Here is a 25,855-nt window from a genome sequence, read left to right on the forward strand (position 1 = left end):
ATTACAGATCACCATCTTCCTCAGACCTAAGTGAAAATGATAGCCTTACCAGATTTCAGGGTTGTGTACAGGAACAACATGTTTGTAAAATACATTTATTGAAATCCACCACAATCACTGGAGGCAGAGAGATCACTCAGGGGAGTGGGGGAGATGGGGACGAAATGAGTGCACGGTGGCATGCTGACCTCCACTGAGCCCTCAGGTGCTAGCAAAGTAATAAACAGGGTTGTGGAGAGAATTGTTATGAAAAGAATCACACGCACACAAAATACAGCTATCTTTATATGAAGAACAGCTAGGATCTAGCAAAAAAGAACCCTAAAATGATGTTCTCATGCATATTTTGAGGCTTTAACTGTAGCTTAACCCCACAGAAACCTGGCAATTGTCTTTAAACTGACAAAGTCATCTACTGGTTGACAGAAGAGAAAGGCACTTCTCCTTCCTTTCACAAACAGTTAGAGAAGACATCTCCACTTTTTAGTGAGGGCAGAACTTACATTTTGCTTATGATTTCAGTCTTCATGAAATCAGCTGATTTAAATTCTGATGCAGCCTAAGCCTTAACTCAGTAACAAAGGGCATTTTTGTTTGTTTGTTTGTTTTTGTTTTGTTTTTAAGCCCTTTAGAAATTGAGCTGCCTTTGATTTCATCTTGGTGTCCCCACTTGCAGGAACACTGTTTCTGCTTACGGAGACAGAACCTGCAAACAGGGACAGGACAGAAGAAACCACAAAGCCATTCGATGGCAGGGGCTGGCAACCCTTCACGTGAGACCCATCACTCGCAAGCCGTGTGAATGGCCTGCCAAACTAGGCACATGTGCTTCCAAACAATCACCTTCCCTCCTGATGTCTCAGCATGTCAGCAGCCCCATAAAGGGGCTTTCAGACTTGTCCCAACCCCTCAGGACACAGGCCAGAGGACGTACAACCATCCTGTGTTAAGCACATATTCCACCAGCATGCCAAGATCGGAAAGCACCACAGAAGATGGTGTTTTATCATCTCAGTTTTATTTTAAAAGCTTATGCTTAGGTTCTGTGCATAAATTTTCTGCAGCACCATAAAGCCTGGTACCAAAGTTCTTCTGGACCTGGTCGGTCTAAATGTTACCCGGAACTAGGGAATTCATGCTCTCCTGCAGAATACGACTGGCCTGGTGTCCGCCACAGTTATGGAAATATTCTTCAGTTACCACATGATTTTGGAAATGATGGTTGAGACGATTGCTTCTGCTAGCAACTACACTAGCTTTAGTAGTGATACATGAAACCAAACGATAAGGCATTAGTCCAGTCCAAATGGCTGGCTCTTTGACTTAGTCCTTTTCTCATATTCCCTCTTCTACCATCATTTCATCTTCAACGCTGTTAGACTAGACAGGGCTCTAGGCAAAGGCAGCATCTAAACACCACATGAGCAATTCCTGCTGCAGCCATTTTTGCACAGCAGACTACTAAAAGAGCCAGTGAATCCTGATATTCTGCCTACAGCTGGCACTTTGATTTTGTGACTGCTACTAGCAGTATATGGCTTAATAAAAATTATTTCTGACCTAATGTGCATGTAGTCTCATATTTTTTTACTTGCCCTGAGCAGGAGCTCAAAATGAAATCAGTTTAATAGAATAATTTTACTGCGTGTAGATTTTGTCACAAACGTTGCTTACAGGATTACAAAATTCACTCTTTTCGAAGCACAGCTGGGATCTAAATTAAGCCTAGAGAAAATAGCTAGAACTCTGCCAGCCTCTAAAGTGATCGTATTATTCTCTTATACCAGGGCTTCACTGCAATGCAGATACCCAGTGGGCACTAAAAAGCAGCGCACAGAGTTAGTGAGAGCTGACTGTTTCATAATGAAATGTATTGCTTCTATTTGTTATTTTTTGCAAAGAAGATACCAAGATGAGAAGAAGAACGTGTAAGATAGAAGAAAGATTTTTTTTCACAAACCATCTTTCTATTGCGACTTCAAGAAGAAAAGTAATTCAAAGCAGAAAAGGAATGGAAGAATATCCAAATGCCATACTCTGATTTCTGTTCTATTTCTATTTCTATTAAGACTTAAAAAAATAAATATTTCTGTAAATATGAAAAAAGTAAGTTGAAACTCTTCATAGCATGGCTTCCATAATTAATGCTTTATGGAAAACAATCTCAAGATAATCCGAACAAAATCTGAAATGACTGCTAACATGCCTAGATTTGAAATGCAGAGATAGTAGCGGATATGAGAAATAACTTCATTAAAGCAGTCTTGTTTACCCTGTCCCCTTCTTTAACACTTCACATTTTAAAGAAATCCTTGATTTCGACAAAGGAAGAAACTTCTTCCCTTACATTCTTCTTTCTGCTCTGCACTTTCCACTACATCTCCATCTAAGGATGTCATCACATACCCCTAACGCCCTCCAGCAGTTTCACAACCTTGCTGCTTTGAGGCACTGTCCTGCCCCTATTTCTATCAACATTTTGGGCGTATATCCAGTCCGATCGGGGGCTGGACTGAGGGTGACTGTGCAGCTCACAGGAGCTCGCAAATACCACAAATGAGGTAGCACACTTAACCTTCAACTGCAACCCGTGGACATACACGTTGTGCGAGCATCGTTAGCTTACAGGATAGTTTTTAACATGTATTTCTGTTTTTCTAAGTGAAGAGAATGGGCCAAGGTCACTGAAAAAGCAGTTATTCAATTTCCTTGTTTAATGATTGTCATCGTTATGCTTTCTTAACCCTGCTGAGAAGGCAGGAGAGACCACAAGCAGTTTGGTCACACTTTTACTGTGGTATCCACAAACTCTTTGCATTTGCTCTACAGAAGCTGCTGTGTGGTGCTGGTTTCGTGATGCGCCAAGCAGAGCATTAATTACGTGGGTGTTAATTGGAAGTGCCCGTGACTCGCACAGCGTGGTTTATGAAGGTTATGGCGATTTAAGGGGAGGCTGGCCGTGGTGCTGAGGGACACGGTTGAGTGGTGGCAGTGGTGTCAGGGGGTGGTTGGACTCCACGCCCCTGGAGCCCCCCTCCAGCCCTAATGGCTGCGTGACCCCCCCATCACTAACGGCTCCCTGCGCACACCCACTGCCCCTCACAGCGCCTCATGGAGCCTGTGATTGGTTGGTTTGCCTGTCAATCAGAGCTTTTCCCTCCCCTCCGCACGGCCGTGCTGAGGGGGCGGTGGGAGGGGCGAGGCCTTGACCTCTCGCGCTTCGATTGGACAAGTTGGCTGTCAATCGGTCCCACTAGGCTCCGCCTCCTTGTCAATTTACCGGTAGGGGGAACTGCCGCAGAGCTCCCCCCGCGATCTGATTGGCCCAGAGGAAACGCCACTCAAACCACGGCCCCGCCCCCCAGCGCGGCAGCGCCTCACCTGACAGGCCGGGCCGGTGAGTGGGCGGGGCTGTCCCCTCGGTCCCGCCCCGCCGCCGGGAACGCCGCTCTCTCATTGGCCGCGGCGGCTGCCCGTCAGCGCTCGGCAGCGGGGGGCCGGGCGTCTTCCCGGCTGGGCCTGGCAGTGCGGCGGCGGCCGGCGGCGGGGGTGCCATGGGGCGGCGGGGCGCTGTGCCCGCGGCGGTGCTGCTGGCCGCGGCCTGCTTGGCCGGTGAGAGGGCAGGGACAGAGAGGGAGTGAGGTGGGCGGCCGTTAGTGGCTGTTAACGGCCGTAACGGTCGGTCGCGCGCCTCAACGGCCAGGCCGCAGCGGTTGGGAAGGGGCGCGCGGGGGGGGTGGAGGGGGGCGAGCGGCGGCTCAGCCTGGGCTGTGGGGGCGTCGTGTGGGGTCGGGGGTTGGCTGGGGAAGGAGGGGACCCCAAAGACCACCTGGTTCCGCCCCCCTGCCATGGGCAGGGACACCTCCCCCCAGCCCAGGCTGCCCACAGCCCCATCCAGCCTGGCCTTGAGCACCTCCAGGGATGGGGCACCCACAGCTTCTCTGGGCAGCCTGTGCCAGGGCCTCACCAGCCTCCAATTACATAATTTCTTCCAAATATCTATCCTAAATCCATCTTCTTTTAGTTTAAACCATTCCCCCATGTCCTATCACTATCTGATTGAGCGAAACTGTAAATTGTCCATTTCTTCTTAAGCAAACTGTCATGGAAACCTGCATGTTTTTCAAGATACGGTTTGCTATGCCATCACGCTTGATAGCAGGCCACCCAGAGAACCTATATCAATTTAAAACAAAAGCGTTTTTGAACCAGCTCCGTATGCATCTGTTGATTTGGCCTCCTGTCTGCCTTTTGCCACCCTTCCCTGACCTGCTTCATAGCACTTTGTTCCTTTAGCATGTTTATTGTAACATAGCTCAGGTTTACTGTCAACATTGGTATGCATGATCATGACCCAGGTTTAAAGTGACATCTTCAAGGTCGAATTGGTTAAACTAATGTCAAGAAAAATTATAATTGTGCTTCACATCAGTTACTACTGATGCTTGCTTTTTTTATGTGTGTATGTGTTGGGCCTTTAGGTTTACAGATCCCCTGGAGAAGTACTTTCTATAGCTGCTCAGGCTGGTAACTAATTTCCAGTGGTCATGAGAGTAGCTGCTTATATTTTCTTTAAAAGTTTACCACAAATGTGTAAGTTTGAAGCACGTAATCAGACTGATGGTGTAATTGGAACTGAAGCTTAGGTGGCCTGCGAATATTTGTTGCTTTCTTCCTTGTTTTTTTTAAGCATTGTATCAGATGATTTTTATGGTAGAAGCATATTTCTGAAACTCTGCGTTGTGTGTGTGACTGCTTACATACAGATTTGCACCAAATATGTTTTAGAATTGATTTAGATAAGCTGTTAGGTGTTTGTGTACACACAGTCTTGCTGTTCTGCCTAAGTGACGTTAAATAGGCAGCTAGACTGAAATAACTCTCTCTCTCATTTCTATGTAGTCCTCTCTGACTTTATTACAGCATAAATGTCATCGTACTACACCCTACAAGTATATGTAGTCAGCTTTGTTGTTGAATGTAACAGGGAAGAGAGGAAAGAGGGATCCCAGGTAAGTGAAAAGCCAGCAAGAGGAGTACAGCGAGTGGTGGCTTTGCACAGTCAGCCGAGGCCCAGTGCTGCATCAAGCGAGAAGTCTTGTGACCTCCCGTGCTGGAGGAGGCAGGGCAGAGACACCGGAGCTGTTCTGCAGGAGCCAGACTGTTCCTGGCAGCGCTCTGTTTAAACCAGCGCTGATGAGCTCAACCGATCCTGGCTGCTCTGGGCTCAGTGTTCAGGCTGTTTACCACACAAATAGAGGGGTTATGCTGTGCAGATCTGGAAGGAAACAGAGCCGTGTTGGTGCATGGCTGCTGCTGAGCTGGGTGTTTGGATTCTGCCTGGCTCTGCTGAGGGTTGGCTTTGCCAGGCCTCCGTTGTCACACAGCTTGTGGCTTGCTAGTGAGTAGGTAGAAGCCTGCTGTGCTGTTGGCTTTAGTCATCATCCAGTTTTTGTCACTGTGGATTTGTCCATTCTTAGTCTTTGCTGTATAGATACCTTGCGTTCTGTTACAGAGCACTAAAGCCAATGTTACTCGTTACATATTCGGCATAAAGTGGTAGGTATGAGCAAGACAAGAATGAATGAAAGCTCTGGTATGCTTTGCTTCTGTGAGGAGAGAGAGAGACTGTAAGAAATGTGACAGCTTGCTTGTTTGTCTGTTTTCAGGTGTACACAGTGATGAATTTAGTATCTTACGGACACCTCAGTCAGTTGTTTTTCGAGATGGAAGTTGGCCAATTCCTGGCGATCGGATCCCAGATGTGGCTGCATTATCCATGGGTTTTTCTGTTGAAGAGGTATGTTTGGTGTCTTGATTTTTGAAACAACTCGAAAACTACAGACTTGCTGGGTTAACATGCAAATCTTCCTATCATGTGCTGGAATATATAAAATATCATCCTGTCTTGAGGCATGGATGACTTGTCAGAGCGTGGTGTCCAAGCCCGGAGCTGTACAAGTCATATGAGCAGAAGGAGGCTGTGCTAGCTGGCTAGTTTGAATCATCAGCTATAGAAGGAAGCAAGCCTGCAGAGTCTGTAGCAGTCATGGTCATCAGTTGTTCGGAGGCCCAGCTACGTGCTGTTTCCCACCCCCTGTAGTCTTGTAGTGAGAACTTGTGCAGTCCTCTCCAAATTCTTGTGAGCTATCCAGAGGGATCTTTTCTTGGGTATTCTGAAAATGATGAGAAATGTCTTGGCTAAGCAGGCGTTTTCTCAGGTCAGCAAGTTTGTCTGCTAAGCATAGTTAATTAGAACAAGTGAAAAGGTTGCTTAGGAAGTAATCAAAGCACTTGAAAACCTAATTTGTTTCCCAGATTAGTTTTTTGGACAAACATAGCTTTAGTGATACTTGAAGTGGGGCAGACAAGTAAAAGTTCATGGACAGATTCCACGTTGCTTACTGATTTTTTTTTTTTTTTTTTTTTTTTTTTTGCTGGGCTGCAGAAAGAACAAGTGACTACTGAAGTAGCCTATGAAAGTTTTTAATGGCAAGGTGTCTTAGCAGTGTCTGTGTGCAGCCAGATGCTGAAAACTGCAAGCTGGGATATCCTCAGAGTGCTGGCGGGGGAGTTCAGTTCCCATTTCTTCCGTACAGCAACTGGGCAAGAGGTCTGATAACGCTGGTTTGAATGCAGGTCTGTTTAGCCTGTATTTTGGGACTTGTTTAACATAGCACAGTGTCAATTAATTATGCTTGTAATCGTGAAACTAGTAAAATAAATTTCTACGCCTAGTGTTCACAATAACTATATTTGTATTATTAAGAAAAAAAAAAAAAAAAAACACACAAAACAGAGATCACAAGGTAGGCACCTTCCGACACTGCTGTTGAGAATACTGTGGGTCCAAAACACTCGTTTTGCAGTTTACATCAAGGCTGTCGTCTAGGAAACTAATCTGACAGCACAGTAGGATACACTGTAAAGATTTTTAAATATGTACTGCATTAGATTGGCAAAAATAGTCATTAGGTAGTCTTCCCCTTGTTGAGGGAAGGTCAAACTGAACCAAGTTTTCGTCCCTGTTGATGTTATGAAAAGTTTTTTCTTTTGTTTAAAGTGACACAGTTCATAATGTCAGTGACATTTTACATCCAAAATCCAAATGATTTGGTTTCATAAAACTTTAAAAAAAAAAGGCAGTTCCATCTTTTACACAAATGGAGAAATGTGTTTTAATTCATGACAAACAGTTGAGTTTGTATTTGTGTGCCTGAGTAAACCAGCCATGTACCATTAACTGTGCTCTTGCCAGTATGTAACTGTAGTTAGTTACTAAGGAATCCTTTTATGTCTCTATGGAAGTTTGTGGGTTTTTAGGTTGGTGATGGTCTATTAGTACTGCTAACACCCCTCCTCCCATTTCTTTGTGGTACTGACTTATCAAGATGCTAGTGTTTTGATGTTTCTAAATATGTTTGTGCTGTTTTGTGGAAGTTTGTTTTGTTTTGTTTTAATTTTTTTTGTTTTGTTTAAAAAAAAAAAAAGCTTTGCTTAACGAATACAGACTGTACGTTTACTTTTCTATGGGAAATAACTCCTGAAGTATCCAATATGTATAATGTTCTCTCAATGCAGACTTTGTTGTGAAATTGCTGGTAGCTTGTAGAGTAGCAGTTTCTTCATGGTTAACTTCAGACAGCATTACTCAAGATGGAAGCATTCTAGTCATACTTATTTCCTCATGAAATTTCCAATAGGATGTCCTGTACGGAGTTACTGACAAGATAAGTTGTTTTGCTGTAATGGTCAGGGAGGATTCCCCTCTCTCTGTCCTCCTGTGTAATACAAGTGGTTGTTTTGTTTTGTCTTCTACTATTTTGTAACAGGACCTTCCCTGGCCTGGGCTTGCAGTGGGTGATCTGTTCCACAGACCACGAGCTACTGTGTTAGTAACGGTGAAGGGAGTAGACAAGCTGACTTTGCCTGTGAAAGGAATTTCTTACCCTATTGAGAATGTGAGTATCCGCATCTGGAGCAGTCTTTCCACTTCTGTGACTCTTTTGATCTAATTAGAAGTGCCAGGCTTTCTACTGTAGTCCTTGAAGTTCTCATAATTCTTAACTTTGCTTGAAGTTCACGTATCCCCCTAGAATGATGGATCAGGCTGTGTCGGTAAATAATCCAGTCTGACTGCTGTACAAGGTCAGAGGCCTTTGAAGTTGATGTAGGCTCTCCTGCGCTGAGTTTGTTTGACAAAAGCACGACAGAACCCTTACATATAGGGTAGGAGTCTTCAGTCATATTCATGCTTGTAACTTGTAAAAGTTCAGAGGTGTACTTAATGCCTATTTATTTCCCATTAAAATAAATTAAGATTCCTAGTCTTCAGCTTTTTCGCTGCTGTGGCTTCAAATGAGCTGCTTCAAATGTATACTGGTTCTCCAGTATTCAAGAATAATTTCAAATGATTATTGCCAAGTTCATGTTTGGGGCCACTGGGTACTAATTATCCTAACCTACAGACTTAGCAATATCTATTAGAAAAAAGATGTTTGTGCTCTTTAACTAATGAATGGAAATGTCATTCTGCTTCTTTCTGGATAAAACCTAGAAATAAGTGTTTAGAAAAACTTAAGAGTTTTATTCGCATACCTGTAATGGCTCTAATGCCATGCTAGGACTTCTTTTGCTCTCAGTAATTTGCATGTGGTTCATTTCTTTGGTATTTCTGCAATTGGTCTTTCTACCGATATATTTTCATTCCACAGCTTTCTGTGGTTCATAACTTTCAATTTATGGTAACGTGGGTTCAGCCTTTTGTATTGCTTTTATATTTGTTGGTCTGGCTTCCTTGGGAAATGAGACTATACTTTCAGCTTAAGTTAGCCTCGTAATGACACAATCATGGCCTCTTGGAGTTCTTAAAAATTTGTGGTGTTCACCATATTTGCAAGTAGTCTGTTAACAGTTGTGCAATTGTTATTTTGTACCTTGGCTCTGATTGGTATCTCTTTAAGCAGAGTATGAATAATTCCAAAAAGAGTGTCTCCTATTTTTCCAGACTTCCGTAGTTAAGTAGTTTTCTCCTTTGATGTCATTACATCTGGCTTTACCCCAAAATCTAACTAGACTCTGTGTTTCAGGCTGTTCCTTTCAGCCTGGACAGCGTTGCGAATGCTATTCATAATTTGTTCTCTGAGGAGACTCCTGTGGTCTTGCAGCTGGCCCCCAGCGAGGAAGTGAGTATTGCTTCAGTTCTGATTGCAAATGTTCTAAATAGGAAGAACACTTTCCACTTGCATGGTTGGAGCAGAAGCAGTTACATGAAAGTATTTTACATTGGAGTATGATTTGCAAGTATGGTTGATTGTTAATGTGTGATTGGAGCAACTAAAAAACGAATGTCTCTTATTAAACAATGGCTATTCCTGCAGAGAGTGTACATGGTGGGCAAGGCAAACTCTGTATTTGAAGATCTTTCTGTCACGCTGCGCCAACTGCGAAACCGCTTATTCCAGGACAACTCCATTCTCAGCTCCCTTCCTCTCAACTCCCTCAGCAGAAACAACGAGGTAAAGAAAAAAAAAAAACCAAAAACATAACCAATGAGTACTTGTAGGTTATTTTTAATATACTTTTCCACTTTCTTCTTCCTTTGCCTAGAAGAGCATCCTTTTTCTAATTGAATTCTAAAAACTATGGTTTAAGTTCTTCTGTAAGTAACTTTATTAAAAGTAATTGCCTTCTAGTATGTTTTGATGCTGGAGCAGACATAACCTGTTAGAAAATATGGAGGCTTGCAACAAAATAAGGCTTCTCTGACTCTCCTTTCATCATAAGAAACACATCTTTTTCTTTTTGTCTCCTTCCCCAGGTTGACTTGCTTTTTCTGTCAGAACTACAAGTCCTACATGATATTGCAAGCCTGGTAAGATTTTTTTTTATTTTTTTTTTTTTGTGAAACACTTCCTACACCTGAGGTCTCAAACTTCAAAGATACTGTTTAAAGGTAGAGAAGCCATAGCCAGGGTACTTGGCAAACAGTGATATGCGCTCAAGTGTATCATTGTTTGGTTGCATCAGTTTAAATAATGTGTTCTTGAGGTATTTGAATCAGCCTAAGTGTTATGGAAGGAAACGAGAACTTTGGTTCTCTGTAGCTTCTTTTTTGTTGTGTTCTGAGCTACTGTTTCTCCATACCCACGGGAAGTACTCAATGAGGAATTTGCAGGTCTTTCCTTGTTTCCTTACTTGAGAAGTGTAATGGTACTTAAGAACATGTTCTTTGCCTTGTCTACTGTTTTACTTCGAAATATAATTGTTCCATTACTTGAAAAAGACAGTGACTTCTGTAGCATGAATTGTGATGAATAGATGATACTTCATAAGTAAAATACTTTTGTACGTGGGCAACAGTAAGGTGGAAGTTGCAATTCCTGGGCGCTTTTGCAAGGCCCACCTTCAGTGGAGGGAATAGTAGTATCCAGGTATTGTACTTAAGTTTTTTTTCTTCCAACTTTTATTTTTACGGTAAGTATAGAGAGAGGATTCTGACAAGAATAAAAGTATGTTTCTCTTATTAGAGCTCTAGATTACATGTATGCAATCTCATGTTATAAATAGATGCTACATGATGATCGTCTGCTTTCTTCTGTAGCTTAAGGAAAAATAAAAACAAAACAACACACTTGTGGACACCTTTGTAGTTAAGTTGGCCAAAAATCTCTGGTCAGTGTGGAATATGACTGGAAAGTGAAGGCTGGATTAGTCCCAGCATACTGAATTTGTGAAAATGTTTTTCAAGTAACCTGTTTATGAATTAAATTCTTCCTGTCCTCAATTGTGTCCCAAAGCTGTCTCGACACAAGCACTTGGCCAAAGATCACTCTCCAGACCTGTATTCTCTGGAGCTGTCTGGTTTGGAAGAAGTTGGAAAACGGTATGGGGAAGACTCTCAGCAATTCAAGGATGCTTCTCAAATTCTTGTAGACTCCTTGCAAAAGGTATACTTTCTAGCTAAGGAACAGAACTCAGCAATACTAAGGAAAGACTTTTTTTTTGTGTTAACAACATAGGATTTAGCTTTTTGATCATGTTCTGCTGTGAACTGCCACTTAATTAGTGATGGCCTTACTGATGTTTGTTTGTTTGTTTGTTTTAATTGATTTCTACAACACATTTGTTCAGTTATAAAATTGAATATTAGAACTTGTTGCTGTATAGAATCATGCCAACATCATGTCACAGTATCTTAAATGCTTTGGATGAAGGAGTAGGAATGTATTAAAACCTTATATAAGATATGAGCTGATACATCTGTTTTTCCTAAACAAACATCTTGCATTTAAAAACCACCAGCATGTCTCACCAATACTGGCCAGTGAAATGTGGAAATGTTTTTTTATCCAGGGGTACAGTGATTAGTCTCCCCTTGCCATGACGTTGTATAAACCTTTATTTCCAACCATTCAAAAAAGTAATATTTTAGCTGATCTTATATAATCATTAGATAGTATTTATTAAGACCTGACACCAGTTAAGTTTTGAGTTTCAAAAGCATGATGGAAAAGTATAAAAGCATGAATTTACTAAGGCAAGTAACTGTTTACTCTAAGATGTTGTAAACTAGCTGGAAGTTGGCCCTTTCTTGCTGGAACTCAAAAATAGTAGCTTTTATTTTACAACTTTCTACAATCTTCTTAATCCTGAAACTGACATGTTATGGTTTAGTACATCTTGCTTACAAAGCCCTCCTTAATTCCTGGCTACGGTTTAGGCTTTCAATTAAATCACTTTTGCTCTTCCAGTTTGCAGATGAGATGTATAATCTGTATAGTGGGAATGCAGTAGTAGAAGTGGTGGCTGTGAAGACGTTTAATTCTCCCCTCACAAGGAAGACTCGCTCCATTCTCCAGTCTTCACAGGTAGTATACGTACATTTTTCTGTATCTCACCTGTTGACAGCACAAATACATCCAAACTGCATCACTTCTTTACCCAAGCATAACTTTTTAAGGACTAAGGTACTGACTTTGATGTAGGCATGGGTGTGAAGAGGTCAGCTTACCTTTAATGATTTTGAATAAATCATGCAGTAATTTAGTTTAAAGACAGCTTCAAGATGTGGTCTAATCCTGCCCACTGCTCAGAGCAGGATTAATTTAGGAGTTTGATCAGGCTCCGTAGGTCCTTGTCCAGCCAAGTTCTTGAAATGTCTAGAGAGGCTGCAGAACTTGTAGCCTTGGACAACCTGTTCCAAAATCTTACCACTTTGACTGTGAAAATTTCCCTTGTTTCTTGTTAGAATTTGTACTCCTGCACTGTTTTCCCCAGTATAGTAGTGCACGCAAGCCCTGCTTCATGGGGGTTGAGTAGAGAGAAACCTTCTTTGACCTGCTGCAGCTGAGGATGCAGTTTACCTTCCTTGTGGCAGGGGCAGACTGCTGGCTCTGTTCACCCTGTCCAACGGGCCCCCTCTTCGGAGCGGTTCCCCAGCTGGTCAGTGCCCAGCCTGTGCTGTCAGGTGGGGTTATTCTGCCAGGTGCAGGGCGTTGCATTTGTCCTCATTGGATTTCATGAGGCTCTTGTCAGCCCCTTCCTTTGGATTCCATTAATGTCAGTCACTTAATCACTTTTGCATTTTGTGCCCTAGCATCAGAGTTGTCTGGACAAAAATGCATCTCTGATTTAGATGGCTTGGATTTTTGATGTAGTCAGAATGCGTTTTGTATGCAAAATAACTTGTTAAAGTAATGCACTTATTTCCTTCGTTACAGAGTGAATCAGATAATCCGTATAACCTTGCCTATCCGTACAACTACAACTACTCTGTAATCTTCAACATCATTCTGTGGATGATGATAGGTCTTGCTTTAGCTGTGATAGTCATCTCCTACAACCTCTGGAACATGGATCCTGGGTATGACAGCATTATTTACAGGATGACGAATCAGAAGATAAGAATGGATTGAACTAAAGTGTTCCAGCGCAGGGAAATGATGAAGAGTAAGGTCTCCTTTACTTTGTGTGGAAACAAATACTCTTACATGGTTAACTGTGGAATTTTTAAAGGTGTATTTATTTCCAAGCATCTTTTTTTTTTTTCCCTCCTCCTCTTAATCCTATTTTAAAAGTTAGTTGTAGCACTAGATTGGATTTAGAAATTCAAATCTGCTTGTTTAACAATGAAAACACTTCCCCCAAACTGATTGTTATGAAAGTAACATCATTCCATTTTTTTTTTTTAGTCATGTAACATGAGTTTCAGAAATGCCCTGTACTGCCTGTGACCATGTGCAAAACAGACTGAAATTATGACACAGGAAGATTATAAATTGTAGTTAAATTGTTGTGTTGTATATTATGAACCAGTTGTAAATGTTTGATGTAAATATTTATAATGGCTATATGTAACTCAGGAGAGGATAGTCGTTACTCTTTAGTAAAATATTAAATGCTACAAGATCAGGATTCTAGTGGCAGAAATGGCATTTTGATCTCATGATGATGGCTCAGATAGCCAGAAGGGTGCTTTACCAAGAACCGTAACGATTTGGAGATAAATAACACTAGTGTGGCTGGTCTATACAGTGGAGAGCCTGGAAATATGGAAGTAGCACCAGTCTGAGCATCCTGTAGTTAAAGGTTCCTATTATGATGCTTCATGTTCCTTCCATTTGTGTTGATGTTATTAAAAAAATGAACAAACTTCTTTTTGATGATAAGAGTGGACCAACACTTGATTACAGTCCTGCTTCGATCGTTCAATAAAACAAAGAACAGTTCCTGAATGCATGCATTGTTTGTGGCTTCGTGGGTGGGGACACTTCTATTTTGCCTTCCTAGCTCAGCTGAACGGAGCAGCTGCGAGCAGCCTCCTATATCTGAGAGTGGGCCCAAGTCTCTTAACAGCTTAGATTTAACTGTCTTTCAAAAGTAAATGTTGGAGGATCATCTTGTATGCGTTCATTTTCTTAAGCCAAAGAGCGGGTGTAGCTAACGCAAACTGTTAATCTGTGGCTTGAGTCTTTTTTAGAACTCCCCACTTTTCAGAAATTTTCAGTTGCTCTTGTGGTAGATGAAATTCCTCTAGAATACAGTAACGTGAGCTAAATCTACTGCTGCACAGTGAATTAATCTGTCTTGCTTCCTGACATGTCTGATTTGGAGGGGTTGAAGTTGTGCATGTGTTCCTGTCTTGGAGACACTTCACAATGCTTTGTGTCGACGTGCGTAACGCAGTGCAGCTTTGCCAAAGTCTAGAAAATCCTGCTTAGTTTAGTGTTTTTTCTTTTACAATTCAAAATTACCTTCAACAGGCTTTAAGATTAATGTGGATTAAAAATCCTATTAAAAATAGGATAAATAGATGGAAGAGCGCACTGCTGGTTTCTCTGGACAATTTCAACCTGGCAAGAGCATTCTGTAATGTATTTGCAGTGTTTTGATGAGCATCAAATACATCTGGTGAAGTTGTACAACTTTATTATGAAAACAGTGCTCTGTCATCCAGTTTCGATAGTCGTGAACCCTAACGTTTAAAGTGAACTATAATGTGATAGTCTGTATGTTATTTTAAACTTTGACTGCTTTGAGATCACTTAATGTGGAAGACACTATCACAGAACTTCAGTAGAAGCATGATACAGAGTAAGAAAAGGGGGAGTACACCAATAGCAGAATCTTTCCAAATCAAGGATAATTTAATGAAAATGACTTATGTGGCAGGAAGAAGAGTAACTACTGTCAGGTTACTGTCAGATTATGGGAAACATTTTGCACTGAGAAGTTCACACACAAAGGTAAGACAGATGTAAATGCTGTGGGAATATTCAGGAGCTTGTGTTGTTTTCAACTGTCTCGGACATAAAGCAGCTGAAGTAGAGTAAGCTTCTTCATGAGATTCTGCTTGTCCTAAACAACACTAAGGGGTTTGAAATGTTAAAATACTCTAAGAAACAATGACATACTAATTCCATGATATTTCAAGTCACTCTTTGAAATTTCTTGTCCCTGAATTATGATTTTTGTGTCTTTTTATATTAATTTCCATCTTCCTTAAGGAGATGCTCAAGTTCCATTTCTGAGATTTTTGCTTGAACTTCCTGGTCAATTGCAACAGCTTTGCCACAACCTACAGTGATTACAGAATGTGCTGAGATAACCTTATGTACTAAAATCTTGAAATGATGAACTCAGCTGTACCACAGGGCTGCTGTAATTCATTTAAAGTAAATGGGAAGCATTATTGTAACAGGCTGTGAGGACCTCTCAGAGGTTCTTCACGTGGAAGAGGAGTACCCTGGGGGTAAAAGAATATTGCATTGTGGTTCTGATAGGCTAAGTACTGTTGTATCAGAAGTGTTGATCCTTCACCTGCTTTTATTGCTGGTAGGTGGCTCCAATTGCAACTTCCCAGGAGTGTTTCAGGTAGGCTTTTTTTTTTTTTTTTTTTAAAAAAAAAAAAGATACTGTATATCTGTCTGGTACTAGGACTTCACAGAATCACAGAATCACAGAATTTCTAGGTTGGAAGAGACCTCAAGGTCATCGAGTCCAACCTCCAACCTAACGCTAACAGCCCTCCACTAAACCATATCCCTAAGCTCTACATCTAAACTTCTAATACTTCTGCAAGATTAGGCTAGTAGCCCTGCGTGTTCCTTATTCTGAGCAAGGAGGAATGTTGATTGTCTGAAAATTAGTCACGCTAAAGCCTTTTTAGTGAGGATTTACTTCAGTTTGCACTTGATACTGGTTTACATCCATTTAATGCAATCCTAGTTCACTTAATTCAGAAATTCAGAGGTCCTTATCAGATTAATAGTCCACTTCAGGTACTGGTGAAGAGTTTCCCAGGAGCCAGTTGTTTAAAGTGACTGTGTAATTGTGTTTCACATCTGCACGCCAGCTAGCTCGGTAGCTATACTGTATTCAGCCTGAAGTTTGCAATATAGCTCCTTGAAATGAAGGATTTGCTATTGAGATGGCCATCCTGCCATCTCTTCCACTTCACTGCTGCTGCAGGCTCAAACTTTACTTTTTAAAGCAAGTCTTAAGACTACTGCCACTTCCCACCCTGTTTGAAGGACACGTTCAAATTCCCACCTCCCGTGTTAGTAGCACACTTGTTCACTTTCATGGCTGTGGGCCCCTAGTGGGTGCTGGAGATGCTTTTGAGTACTCTCGTGTGCCATTTCTTAAATTTAACAGCTGCTTTTAAAGCCACTGTAAGGCCACTGTGCTTTTAGATCGAGCTTTTATATTATACAGCAGTGCTGATCCTGAGCTACTAATCAAATAAGCAATTAGAATACTGATTCCTGAGCCAGGAATAGCCTTTTTGCATTTAGAATTCAATTAATTAATTAGAATGAAAGTGCTGTCAACACCATTAGATGTGCTATTGATCATTACCTTTAGATTTAATCTCCCCAAGAATACAACCTGTTAAAAGGCTTGTGATGTGGCAGAAATTGTAGGCTTTGCGTACCATGCTACCAGGAGAGCAACGAAACTGGCACGAGAAGTTCTGTGAAGAAAGACAACAGTGAAGCCTGTAATTTTGTTTTTGAAAGGGAAATTATCACTGTTTCACTGTTTGCTCAAGGCATTCTGATGAGGCCAGGGGAGAGTGAGGGATGTGGGGGAAAATATGAACACCCTATCAGGATCCTGCCTGAAGTGGCAAGGGCAGGAGCGTGGTCACACAGCATCCACTGTCAAGCAACTCAAGTGTTGCTTTTGATATTTGGATTGAAAAGAGAAAGTAAAACATACAATAAAGGGCTCTTTTAAGAGTCAGTGTGATGCTTTTTCTAGATAATCCCTCAAAGCCCAAACTTGGCAGCTCAGAGTTATAATTTAGGGTTTGGGTATGCTTCAGCTCTCCAGACTGCTCCATGGTAGACATGGCAACTTTCAAAGTCCTTTCAGCCCCTACCCTGCTGCTGCAGCACACAGGCAAGTAAAGCGCAAACCAGGTCTAAAATACACAAATGCTGTGTTCCAATTTAATAAAAACAAAAGGAACTGGAAGAGAAGAAAACATTGAAACGCACGTGTTGAACAAGCTTTCATCTGACTGCTGGGATTTATAGGTCAGCTACAACGGAGGTGATACATGCAGTGTCACTGGGCTGAGTGCAGAGATTTCAGCAGCAAAGCTTCCCTTCCCTGCAAAGCTAGCATGGATGCTGGCACCGCTGCTGCCAAAAGCCCAGGTGGCCACAGTCCTGTCAGACAGGATTGATTTTCAGAAGTTCAGGTACAAGAGCACACTGGAGCAGGCCAAAACAGGAACAGACATGCAGCGCTCCGACAGTGCTGTGATCCTGAGGGGTTATTTAACAAAATTATTAGGAATGCTGTTCTCAGATAGATGCTGCTTTGTGCTCCTTATTGACCTATGCTTGGAGTGCCTGAGGACAGCTTTTCGCATATAAATCCTATCCTTTAATAGGGACTATGATGTACTTTCAGAGTTAAAAAGGTTCTTCTGTTGTAGAAGAACAGTTTCACAGTAGAGAAATCAAATTTCGTAATGCCACCAATGTCATCCAACATCATCAAAAAGACACAGCTAAGTTCTTGGCATGAATGCACATCATAAAACACCTTAGAATGCTTCGTAAGGGAGACAAAATTAATGGTTGCACCAAATGTTTTTAGAAAGACTGTCAAATTCCACTTTAATTATGCTCCAGTGCATGAATTTACGATGACAAATTTATATGCCCTTAATTTAGCAAGCATATGCTTTATATTAGGCAATGGGGACAGAGTCGGTATGCTAAGATAAATTCACAGTGAGTTAACTGGGATCCTACAGCCGGCACTGTAGGGTCATGGGCTTCTGGAGGACCTAAGTGCTGCCTATCTGCCGCCCTGCCTTGTTTTACTTCCTTGAAATGGTGTGGTCAAAGTGCCCAGGGAATTGACAAAAAGAAAAAAAAAAAAGTCTGTTCCAATACCCGTATAATCAATTACAGCATTTGGAACACAGCAGAGCTAAAAGGGAGTGCTAACTACATCCTACAGCAGGTCATCAATCAAAATCCTGACTAATGTATGAGAGCAGTATGGAAATAAAAAACCCTTTAAGTGATCAGACAGCTCTCAGCTCCTCAGAATCTATTCCTGTCACTCCGCATCCCTGCTGCAAGGGGCGGGGGGGACAAAGGAGGGAAAATATACAAGAACAGCTGTAGCAATTATCTTCAATACCTCAAATATTTCAGCGAGTTGACAGAGCTGGGGAGGCAGCTGGACTCCTGCCACTGCTCGCCACAGCCAAGCTGCCACAGCTGCCTGGCTCTGAAGGGAGCACTTCTCTAAGCTGTGTTTGGGAATGTGCAGCTCTGCCTGACAGAAAGCTTCAGGGAAGTGAGAGCTGGGTTGTAGGAGCGATCCTGGAGAGCAGAGAGGCTCTGCCTGGCATCTCTGAATGCTCTGCGCTTTCCAAGGAAAGCCTGGGGGCACCCAGGTGGTCACAGTAGCTTGGGGTAACCCGAAAGGAAAATGCACCAGAAGGAGTGCAGTCACCTGCACGTCATGAAGAAGTGGAGGAGTGAGGAGGTGGAACAGGCCTCTGTATAAATTGGTCTTAATCTCTTTGTGCATACTTGCATGTACACACACAGGCACACACTGTTACATCAACCTTTACATTGGGAGAAGAGGTTTCATCCCTCTATCGAAAACATTTTTTTTTTTTTAAGTGGAAATACATTCTTTCCATCTTTTAAAGATTTCAAAAACCATATGCACAATATTTTCTAAAAATGAGGCTTTATAAACTCAGAAGGCTAATAGGAATGCATGCACCTAAAAGGGCATCCTGTAAAAGCATTTGCAGGAAAATTGTTCCCATACCACTGACGTTCACAAAGGTGACTCCATCTACTGGAAAATAGCTTATTTTTGGTACTTTGGGAGAAAAGAAAGATCTTCGTACCAGAAAGTAAACAAACAGCAACCTCCTCTCTAGACCATCCAGGCTTATTTCAGTTGTAGTCGTCTGAAACATCAGTTAGAAAATATTTGTTTGAAAGCACCTTACTTCAAGCAACGGTGCTGCTTCAAGGGTCTTTTTCCTTGACAAAACTGTGCTATTCTGCAGTATCTATTGGAATCACTAAATATATGCTTGTGGATTCTTTTCTTCTTTTTTTTTTTTTTTTTTTTTTTTCTTTTTGTAGAGGTTATCGTGCCTGGGGAGGGAGGTGGGGGAGAGATTCTGGCCTTTTGCAATTGAAGTCATTATCACGGGACCAGCTTCCTCATCTTGAATGAGCAGCCTAGATGTAAACATCACAAAACATTTTAGTTCCTCCTCCACTTCCCTTTTTCCCCCCCCTTTTGTCCCAGAGGTTCCTGGGGGTTCATCCACCAGGCAGTCACCTTTATGGTGTTCCTCCTTCCCAGCCCGTGTGTGGCCCTTACATGGCCCAGACCTGGTTCTGAGCAAATCCCAGCACTGCCAAGATGCTGAGTGCTGGCAGGGGTCTCCAAGCCCCAGTCACCATTATTTCCAACACTGTATAAGGGGCAGTAGTTACTATAACCTAAATTAGCCCTTTGGTGGAAGGGAAAAAATATCTAAAAAGCTCAAGTCTTTTAACCATACCTCCCTCCTACTTCCTTCACGAGGCTCCCTGTAGCATACAACACAGCTTTTAGCTAGAAAATAAATAAATTTACATTCCTACCTCCATTTTCTTTCCTGCTCAAGTTCTTCTTCTTCAGTCTCTATTAAAATTCTTTTTTAGTTGTGTTTCTAATTTTCAAAGCCTTGTAACCTCTGCCTTTCTTTCCTTCAAGAAGTTCTTTATAATCAGCATCTCTCATAAGTGCCAGAGCAGCAGAAATAAACAGACAAAAATTCTCTGACAGAACGAAGTATTCCCACAAGAAGTGCCTCATTTTCTTGGTATCAGCTGTCTCATCTGAAACTGTGTTCTCTAGCCAGAAATAAACTCTCCTGAACTCATTCATGGGCTCTTCCCCCAAACTGCCAAAAAATTATGGAGGTTGAAATGATTTTAGAAGCACAGGCTGTGACCCAGAGGAAGGATCTAGGAAAGACCAAGATATAGAGAATGCCTGAAACAGGTTCCCGTGATATTTAACCCAAAAGCTGCCCAGGCTGTGGCCAGATGGATTTGGGGAGCTCTGCATTTTACCACACGCTGCCACAGAAGCTGAGCCTGGGGGCGGCCATTTTGTGGCTTGCTGAAGCCACCACAGCCATGGAGCGGGCTGGGCTGCCGCGCTCACCCAGCCTCCATGTCATGGGCGTTTCATGGCCTCGTGCCCTGAACTGTGCTTGTGTGGCTGAAGGTGGAGCTGCCCAAACGGGCCAGCCCGGCTGCTCCAGCCCTGTGTTGTGCATCAGGCTCCTGTCAGCAACATGTCCCCAGCCTGCACCCCCATGGCTGCTTCTGCCCAGCACACAAGCCACAGAGGTGGCCTCCGCTTGTTGTCTCCAGTGTATTGGTTGAAGCGGAAAATCAATGTTTAAGAAGCCACCATCCTATTTACACAGTCAAGAGAGAAAGATTTCCTGATATTGCTGCGTTATCTTCTATACCGCAGCATTGAAAAAGCACTGTACCACACTGCCCTGCTCCATTAGGTTAAAGGGAGGCGCTCACATTTCTGCTGCCTCCAACACGGAGCCCACAGGAGGACTGTGGTGCTAAGTACAGAGAAAATAACTCAGCTTCCACATCAGAAACATTTATGAAGATAATCTGTGGGGCCTAATCCCTCAGATTAAAGGCTACAGAAGGCCAGATGATGGCAATGGAGCACCGATGGCCAGGACTGAGATGGAGGAAGACCGTGCAAAGGGCAGGCGACCTTCCCCAGCGTGGACAAGGAGGAAAGACCCTCCAACACCAAGCCTTGGTTTGGAAATACCGTGCTGTTTTCATGTTCCATCCAGAGGGATAAGCATGTGTCCCCACTGAGCGAACAGCAGAGCCAAGTAACCAGTAGCTGCAATATATTACATAGATAGAGGGGGAAAATAAATGTTTATTTTTATTTTCCTACTGATCCTCACATCCTAAGTACCCATGAGGTCAGAAGCATTCATATAAATAGAAAGCCTACTGCAAAATTTAGGAAAATATGTGGACAGCAGAGAAAGCCAGGCTGAGGGATATTTTCCTCCACCAAAATCAACACTTCATGCAAAAGAATATTTTCACTATCATTATAAGAATTGCTGTTAAAAAAAAAAAAAAAAAAAAAAAACACAAAAAAACAACACACCAACAAACAACAACAAAGCTTGTTGAAGGTAAAATTAGATTTGTTCTATAAAATCATCTGTGACAACAGCAGAGCAGAGGAGGAGGAAATGCCACATTTGCTAAAAGCTTTATTTTAACTCCCGAGCTATGGAGAACAACAAAGAGCTGTGCGTGGAGGAGGGCTGGAGGAAGCTGTTATCTAGACAATAGCAGAGACTGTCAAAAACAGGCTCTTTTGGAGAGCAGGAAAATGGGATTCTGACAGCTCGGGTTTTGTAAGTGCTTGTCCAAAATTAGAGGTCAGAAAGCACAGAAGTGAACGCTGGTTCGCAACTGAACCGTAGCCAATATTTACCTTTTGTTCTTAGGGTTCCTGCATCAGATTCTGCCCAAAGACCCCGAGGTGCAAGAACGCAATAGAGGCATTACAGGGTGTTAAAATCATGACCCAATTTCTCTGTGCAAAATATTACGGAAGCAGCCAAACTTGGGACAACACTGCAGGGTCCCAAGGGCCAGCAGGTGGGCTCAACCTGTAATAAATTCCAGGATAAAATACTGTGAATGTTTTAAGCATCCTCCCACAGATGAAACTTAAAGAGTGAAAGAAAACACGTTTTCCTTTCAACATGGGTTCAGAATGACATTAGTATTAAAAAGGGAAAAAAAGAAGCGTTGGGCACTGTGGAAGGGTTCCTAGAGTTCCTCTCACGCACAAGGGCAATGCGAGTCAATTCTCCATGGCTGGCCTCCTTGCAACAGCTCGCCTCACAGCACGCTATCGTGAGCTTCATTTAGCCTGCCAGCCCCTGAACCAAGTGAGTCCTGCACGGTTCCACACATGGGGGAACAGGGAAAAGATTTGGGATGGGACCAGGGGCTGTGTGCGCTTACCTTTTTATTTATTTGTCTATGTGACTCAAAGGGGGAGGAAAAACTGGAAAAGCAATGCAATACATACATACATATATATATATATTTCTTTTTATATCTGAATAAATGCAATGAATCTGAGTTTAAAGACAGGAGGCCACCGACAGGCCAGTATTCCCCACTAAACTCAAAGCATAACCTCCCCCCATTTCAGCTTTTTTTTTTTTTTTTTTTTATATCTGTACGAGCAGTCAACCCCTAGGCACCCTCTTTGACCCCTTCTTTGATCTTCCTCTTCCCCCCCCCTTCCTGGGGTCAGCTTCTCAGCAGCAGGACAGGTGCCAGCACAATGAGGGTGGCTGCCCGTTCCTAGCAGGCTGCCAAGGCGTTACCAATGCTCACGGACATCTTGGGCAATGTAGGGCTGTACAGCACTGTGTCATGAAAGAAAAGAGGTCTTGAAATATTCCGGTGAGCCTCACTTCTGTGACTTTCTGAAGTTAAGAGGCCCGAGGGGTGCTGCTCTAACATCACTGCCTGGCCACAGATACTACTGATGCTTCAAGGCCACGTCATCTTAAGTAAAGGAAACAAACCGAATAATCCTCTTTTAGGATGCCCAGGAGCCCACGTGCTGTGTTTGCTCACCAACAGCGTGTTTGAATAACAGGTTGTTTCCTTCAGACTGAAATCTTTCCTTATTTGACCAGCTGCAAGTGGCCTGTGCCATCCTGTACCCAACCTGCAGACAGCAAGAGGTGTATGTGTCTGGGGGGGGGGGAGGCAAAACTTTTGTTTTTTAAGCACCCATCTGCAGCAGGAGATGAATACAGTAGTGGAGAGCATCTCTACATACCTGATTTTAGGCCCAAGGAGCGTGCTTTCAAGTCTCAGACGAACAGAAGATGAATTGACATCTGCAGAAATCAAAGGGAATTGCCACCCCCAGAGGCCCCTTTGCAAATCCCGTTTCTGTGCACAGGGACAAGTGTCTTGAGCTAAGGCAGCTGTCTGCAGCTGTGCTGCTCCGCACAGCCCCCAGCACAATCCTTCCTCGCTCAGCATCTCTTATCTCTCCCAGCAGCAGCCGGACGTTTCCTTTAAAATCTATTACACGGGGTCATTTCCCAAAGACGCTGATTACTGCTCTGGAGGAACGTGCGGGGCTGGGAGTACACAGGCAGGCAGCGCAGCACCGCTTCCTCATCAGGTCGTGACATTCGTGGAGACAAGCTGGAGATCTTAAAAACACTTCCTCAAATAGGAGCACACTGCTTCTGATCTATCCAGCCTATGAACCACCAGCTGCTCTCAGGATGTCTTGGGAAAAGGCCCACATATTTTAAGTCAATGAGATTTAACCTAAGTACACATCTCTCACATTACGACAGGGTTATACAAGTCACAGCTTTGAAACTACAGCCTAGATATTATGTGCTTAACACATTTCAATTCCACATTAATTTCTTGAAATGCATTCCTACCTTAAAAACATTTGAAATTCTGTGAGTACCAGGAAAATTTGGGCAACGAGAACAATAACCACTTGAGCTAAAATAATAGCTGGCATACCACAACTTCTGAAATGACACTGTTGACAGTTTAATCGTACATCTAACCCAAATGGTCCAAATTATTCTCCCAGTAGTCTATTGTACTAGTGATTTTTCCACGTAGATTTTGCTTTAAAATGCCCGCTACCTGGAGTAACTTTCAACTAATAGATGAAACACATGCTTAGAGACAAACTAAAGCTCTTGACAGAAGAACAGCTTCTGGCTTTATGAAGCTTTGTTTTGGCTCAAATACTTGTTATCAGAACTTGTTTCCTGCAGTCTTTGAAAACTCAGTTAAAACGTTTGCAATTTCAGAGGCAAACCACAGGACGCTCAAACACACAAGGACAACAAGTGATTTAAAACTTAATTCAAACAAATCTCACCTTGATTCAGCTCCTTATCTGAGCGTTTGGTTGGCTACCAGAAAACTGAACACATGGAAAATGAAAATTAAAACTACACTTGTAAACAGCCAAGGTTACTTCTCAGAAAGGAACAGAGTTGTTGCTGGCCTGTGGGAAATGCTTCCTTTTTCTAGTAGTCTTTTTCTTTCAGAAATTATTTAGGATAAAGGCTTCAGATGTGGTGCATGGTAACAGAAGTGGTGTATATACAGATATATACACACACGAAAATTCAATAATCTCCCCACAGTCTCAGGTTGGGAATGTCACCTCATACCCACCTGTCACTAGTTTACGTGTATTGCTTTCTCTCCACCCTGTGGGGACTCCCCCACATTCATTTTCAAGTGCTGAAGTTCAGTGGGGCCTTCATCCTCCAGTACACTCAGCTGCCCACGAGCACGAACAACATCAGATATTTCTCTGCGTAGCAGAAAGCTTCCTTTTGGCCTGGGAATGCTCAGACCTCAAACCCAGCCCAAATCTCCAGCAAAATATCCAGTCTTTTTCAGACATTGTTCTATCACCTCTCAGTCTGATGTCATTGGTTTAGCTGAGAAAGACGGAACTACAAAATCTTTCCCTATTGATTAGCAGAAGTAACATTTAAAGATTGCCAGGGTTTTCACCCCAGTGGATAAGCTTTGTGTTTCAGAAACAAACTGTAATCACCTGTTAGACACAACCAAGCTAGAATAGTACTTACTGATAGAGTACCAACACTCAAAACCACAGGTTCAAGGCTGCAGTCTAAATCAGAAACCAATGAAATGATTGTAAATAATGTAAGGGCCTTGACAGACTCATTCAAGAATAAAGAAAGAAGCCTTGTGACGGTTGTCGGGGCAATAGGAGCCTCGAATCCAGCAAGGTAGGCTAGAATACATTCACAAAAGGATTATTAAAATTAGTTTGAAACATCCTTCTGCTTAGTATTTGAGAATACTAATCCATGAAGACAAATGATCAGATGACAGACTAATTCTGAAGGACAGAAATTTTCTCTGATTACAACAGCAGCCTTCTGTCACCGCTCACAAAGTTACCCACAAACAATTCAAAGGGTAAACGTGAGATTATCTCTAAGGTTCACATAAGAGATAGCCATGCAGGTGAGTACAAGAGACCTGGCCAGTAACTTCAGCAGAAAAGGAATAACATTTAAGATTATACAACATCCAGTTTAAGAATATTTTTTTTTAATCCAGTTTATTAAATATTGCTTTTTGGGGACATGTTTACAACAAGCCCAAATAAATTGTTTAAGGATTCAAAGCAGTCATATTAAAATACAGCTTCAATATAAAGTTTGTCACAGTTTTACAGTATTCAAAAATGACAGACCTGCCTTAAAAAAAGACTATTACACCAAAACATAAGAAAAACAAAAAAACAAACAAGTTTGGCATTTTCATACTCTGTATAGTATAAAACAGAATATTAAATCTATTACCAGCAAGCTGATACTTCAATCTATTACCTAGTCTGAAGTGTCTCCCATTAAAACACACTATACAACAGCACTATACAAAAGTCGTGGTGATACTTATTTGATGAAAGTGCATCCCTGAAAGTTTGCCAGTTTATTAGTTAGCTCTTAAAAAAAAGTAAAATTAGAACGTCCTCTTTTAATTGAAGGCTTAATTTCAGAGAGATTATTTTTTTTTGCTGTTTTGTCTCATTTTCAGCCTTCTTTTAAAAGTGTCTATGGACGCCCACCAGGGGGCAGCGTAAGATTAACCATCAAATCCCGAACGGCTGCAAATATTGTGCATTCACCTGGAACAGGGAAAAAAGACATGTTAGCATCACA

The 25,855-nt window shown here is 42.2% G+C and overlaps 2 protein-coding genes across 3 annotated transcripts in view; one reads left to right on the forward strand and one right to left on the reverse strand.

The window, feature by feature from the left end:
- The first annotated feature begins 3,503 nt into the window (after nucleotides 1-3,503).
- Nucleotides 3,504-13,729, forward strand: ATP6AP2 (ATPase H+ transporting accessory protein 2). The gene is made up of 9 exons (XM_084302155.1): nucleotides 3,504-3,612; nucleotides 5,670-5,800; nucleotides 7,833-7,961; nucleotides 9,090-9,185; nucleotides 9,381-9,518; nucleotides 9,821-9,874; nucleotides 10,800-10,949; nucleotides 11,754-11,870; nucleotides 12,723-13,729. The coding sequence occupies exons 1-9, from the start codon at nucleotides 3,555-3,557 to the stop codon at nucleotides 12,915-12,917; spliced, it is 1,068 nt and encodes a 355-aa protein (XP_084158281.1). The 5' UTR covers nucleotides 3,504-3,554; the 3' UTR covers nucleotides 12,918-13,729.
- An 11,505-nt stretch (nucleotides 13,730-25,234) lies between these two features.
- MED14 (mediator complex subunit 14) overlaps nucleotides 25,235-25,855 on the reverse strand; it is a 37,406-nt gene continuing 36,785 nt past the window's right edge. For both annotated transcript variants that reach the window (XM_084303105.1, XM_084303104.1), the window contains one exon: nucleotides 25,235-25,821. In XM_084303105.1, the coding sequence (XP_084159231.1) occupies nucleotides 25,748-25,821 (74 nt within the window). In that variant the 3' untranslated portion in view covers nucleotides 25,235-25,747. The remainder of the gene's footprint in view (nucleotides 25,822-25,855) is intronic.

The sequence above is a fragment of the Netta rufina genome (assembly GCF_964035555.1).
Source record: "Netta rufina genome assembly, chromosome: 1".
NCBI classification, from domain to species: domain Eukaryota; kingdom Metazoa; phylum Chordata; class Aves; order Anseriformes; family Anatidae; genus Netta; species Netta rufina.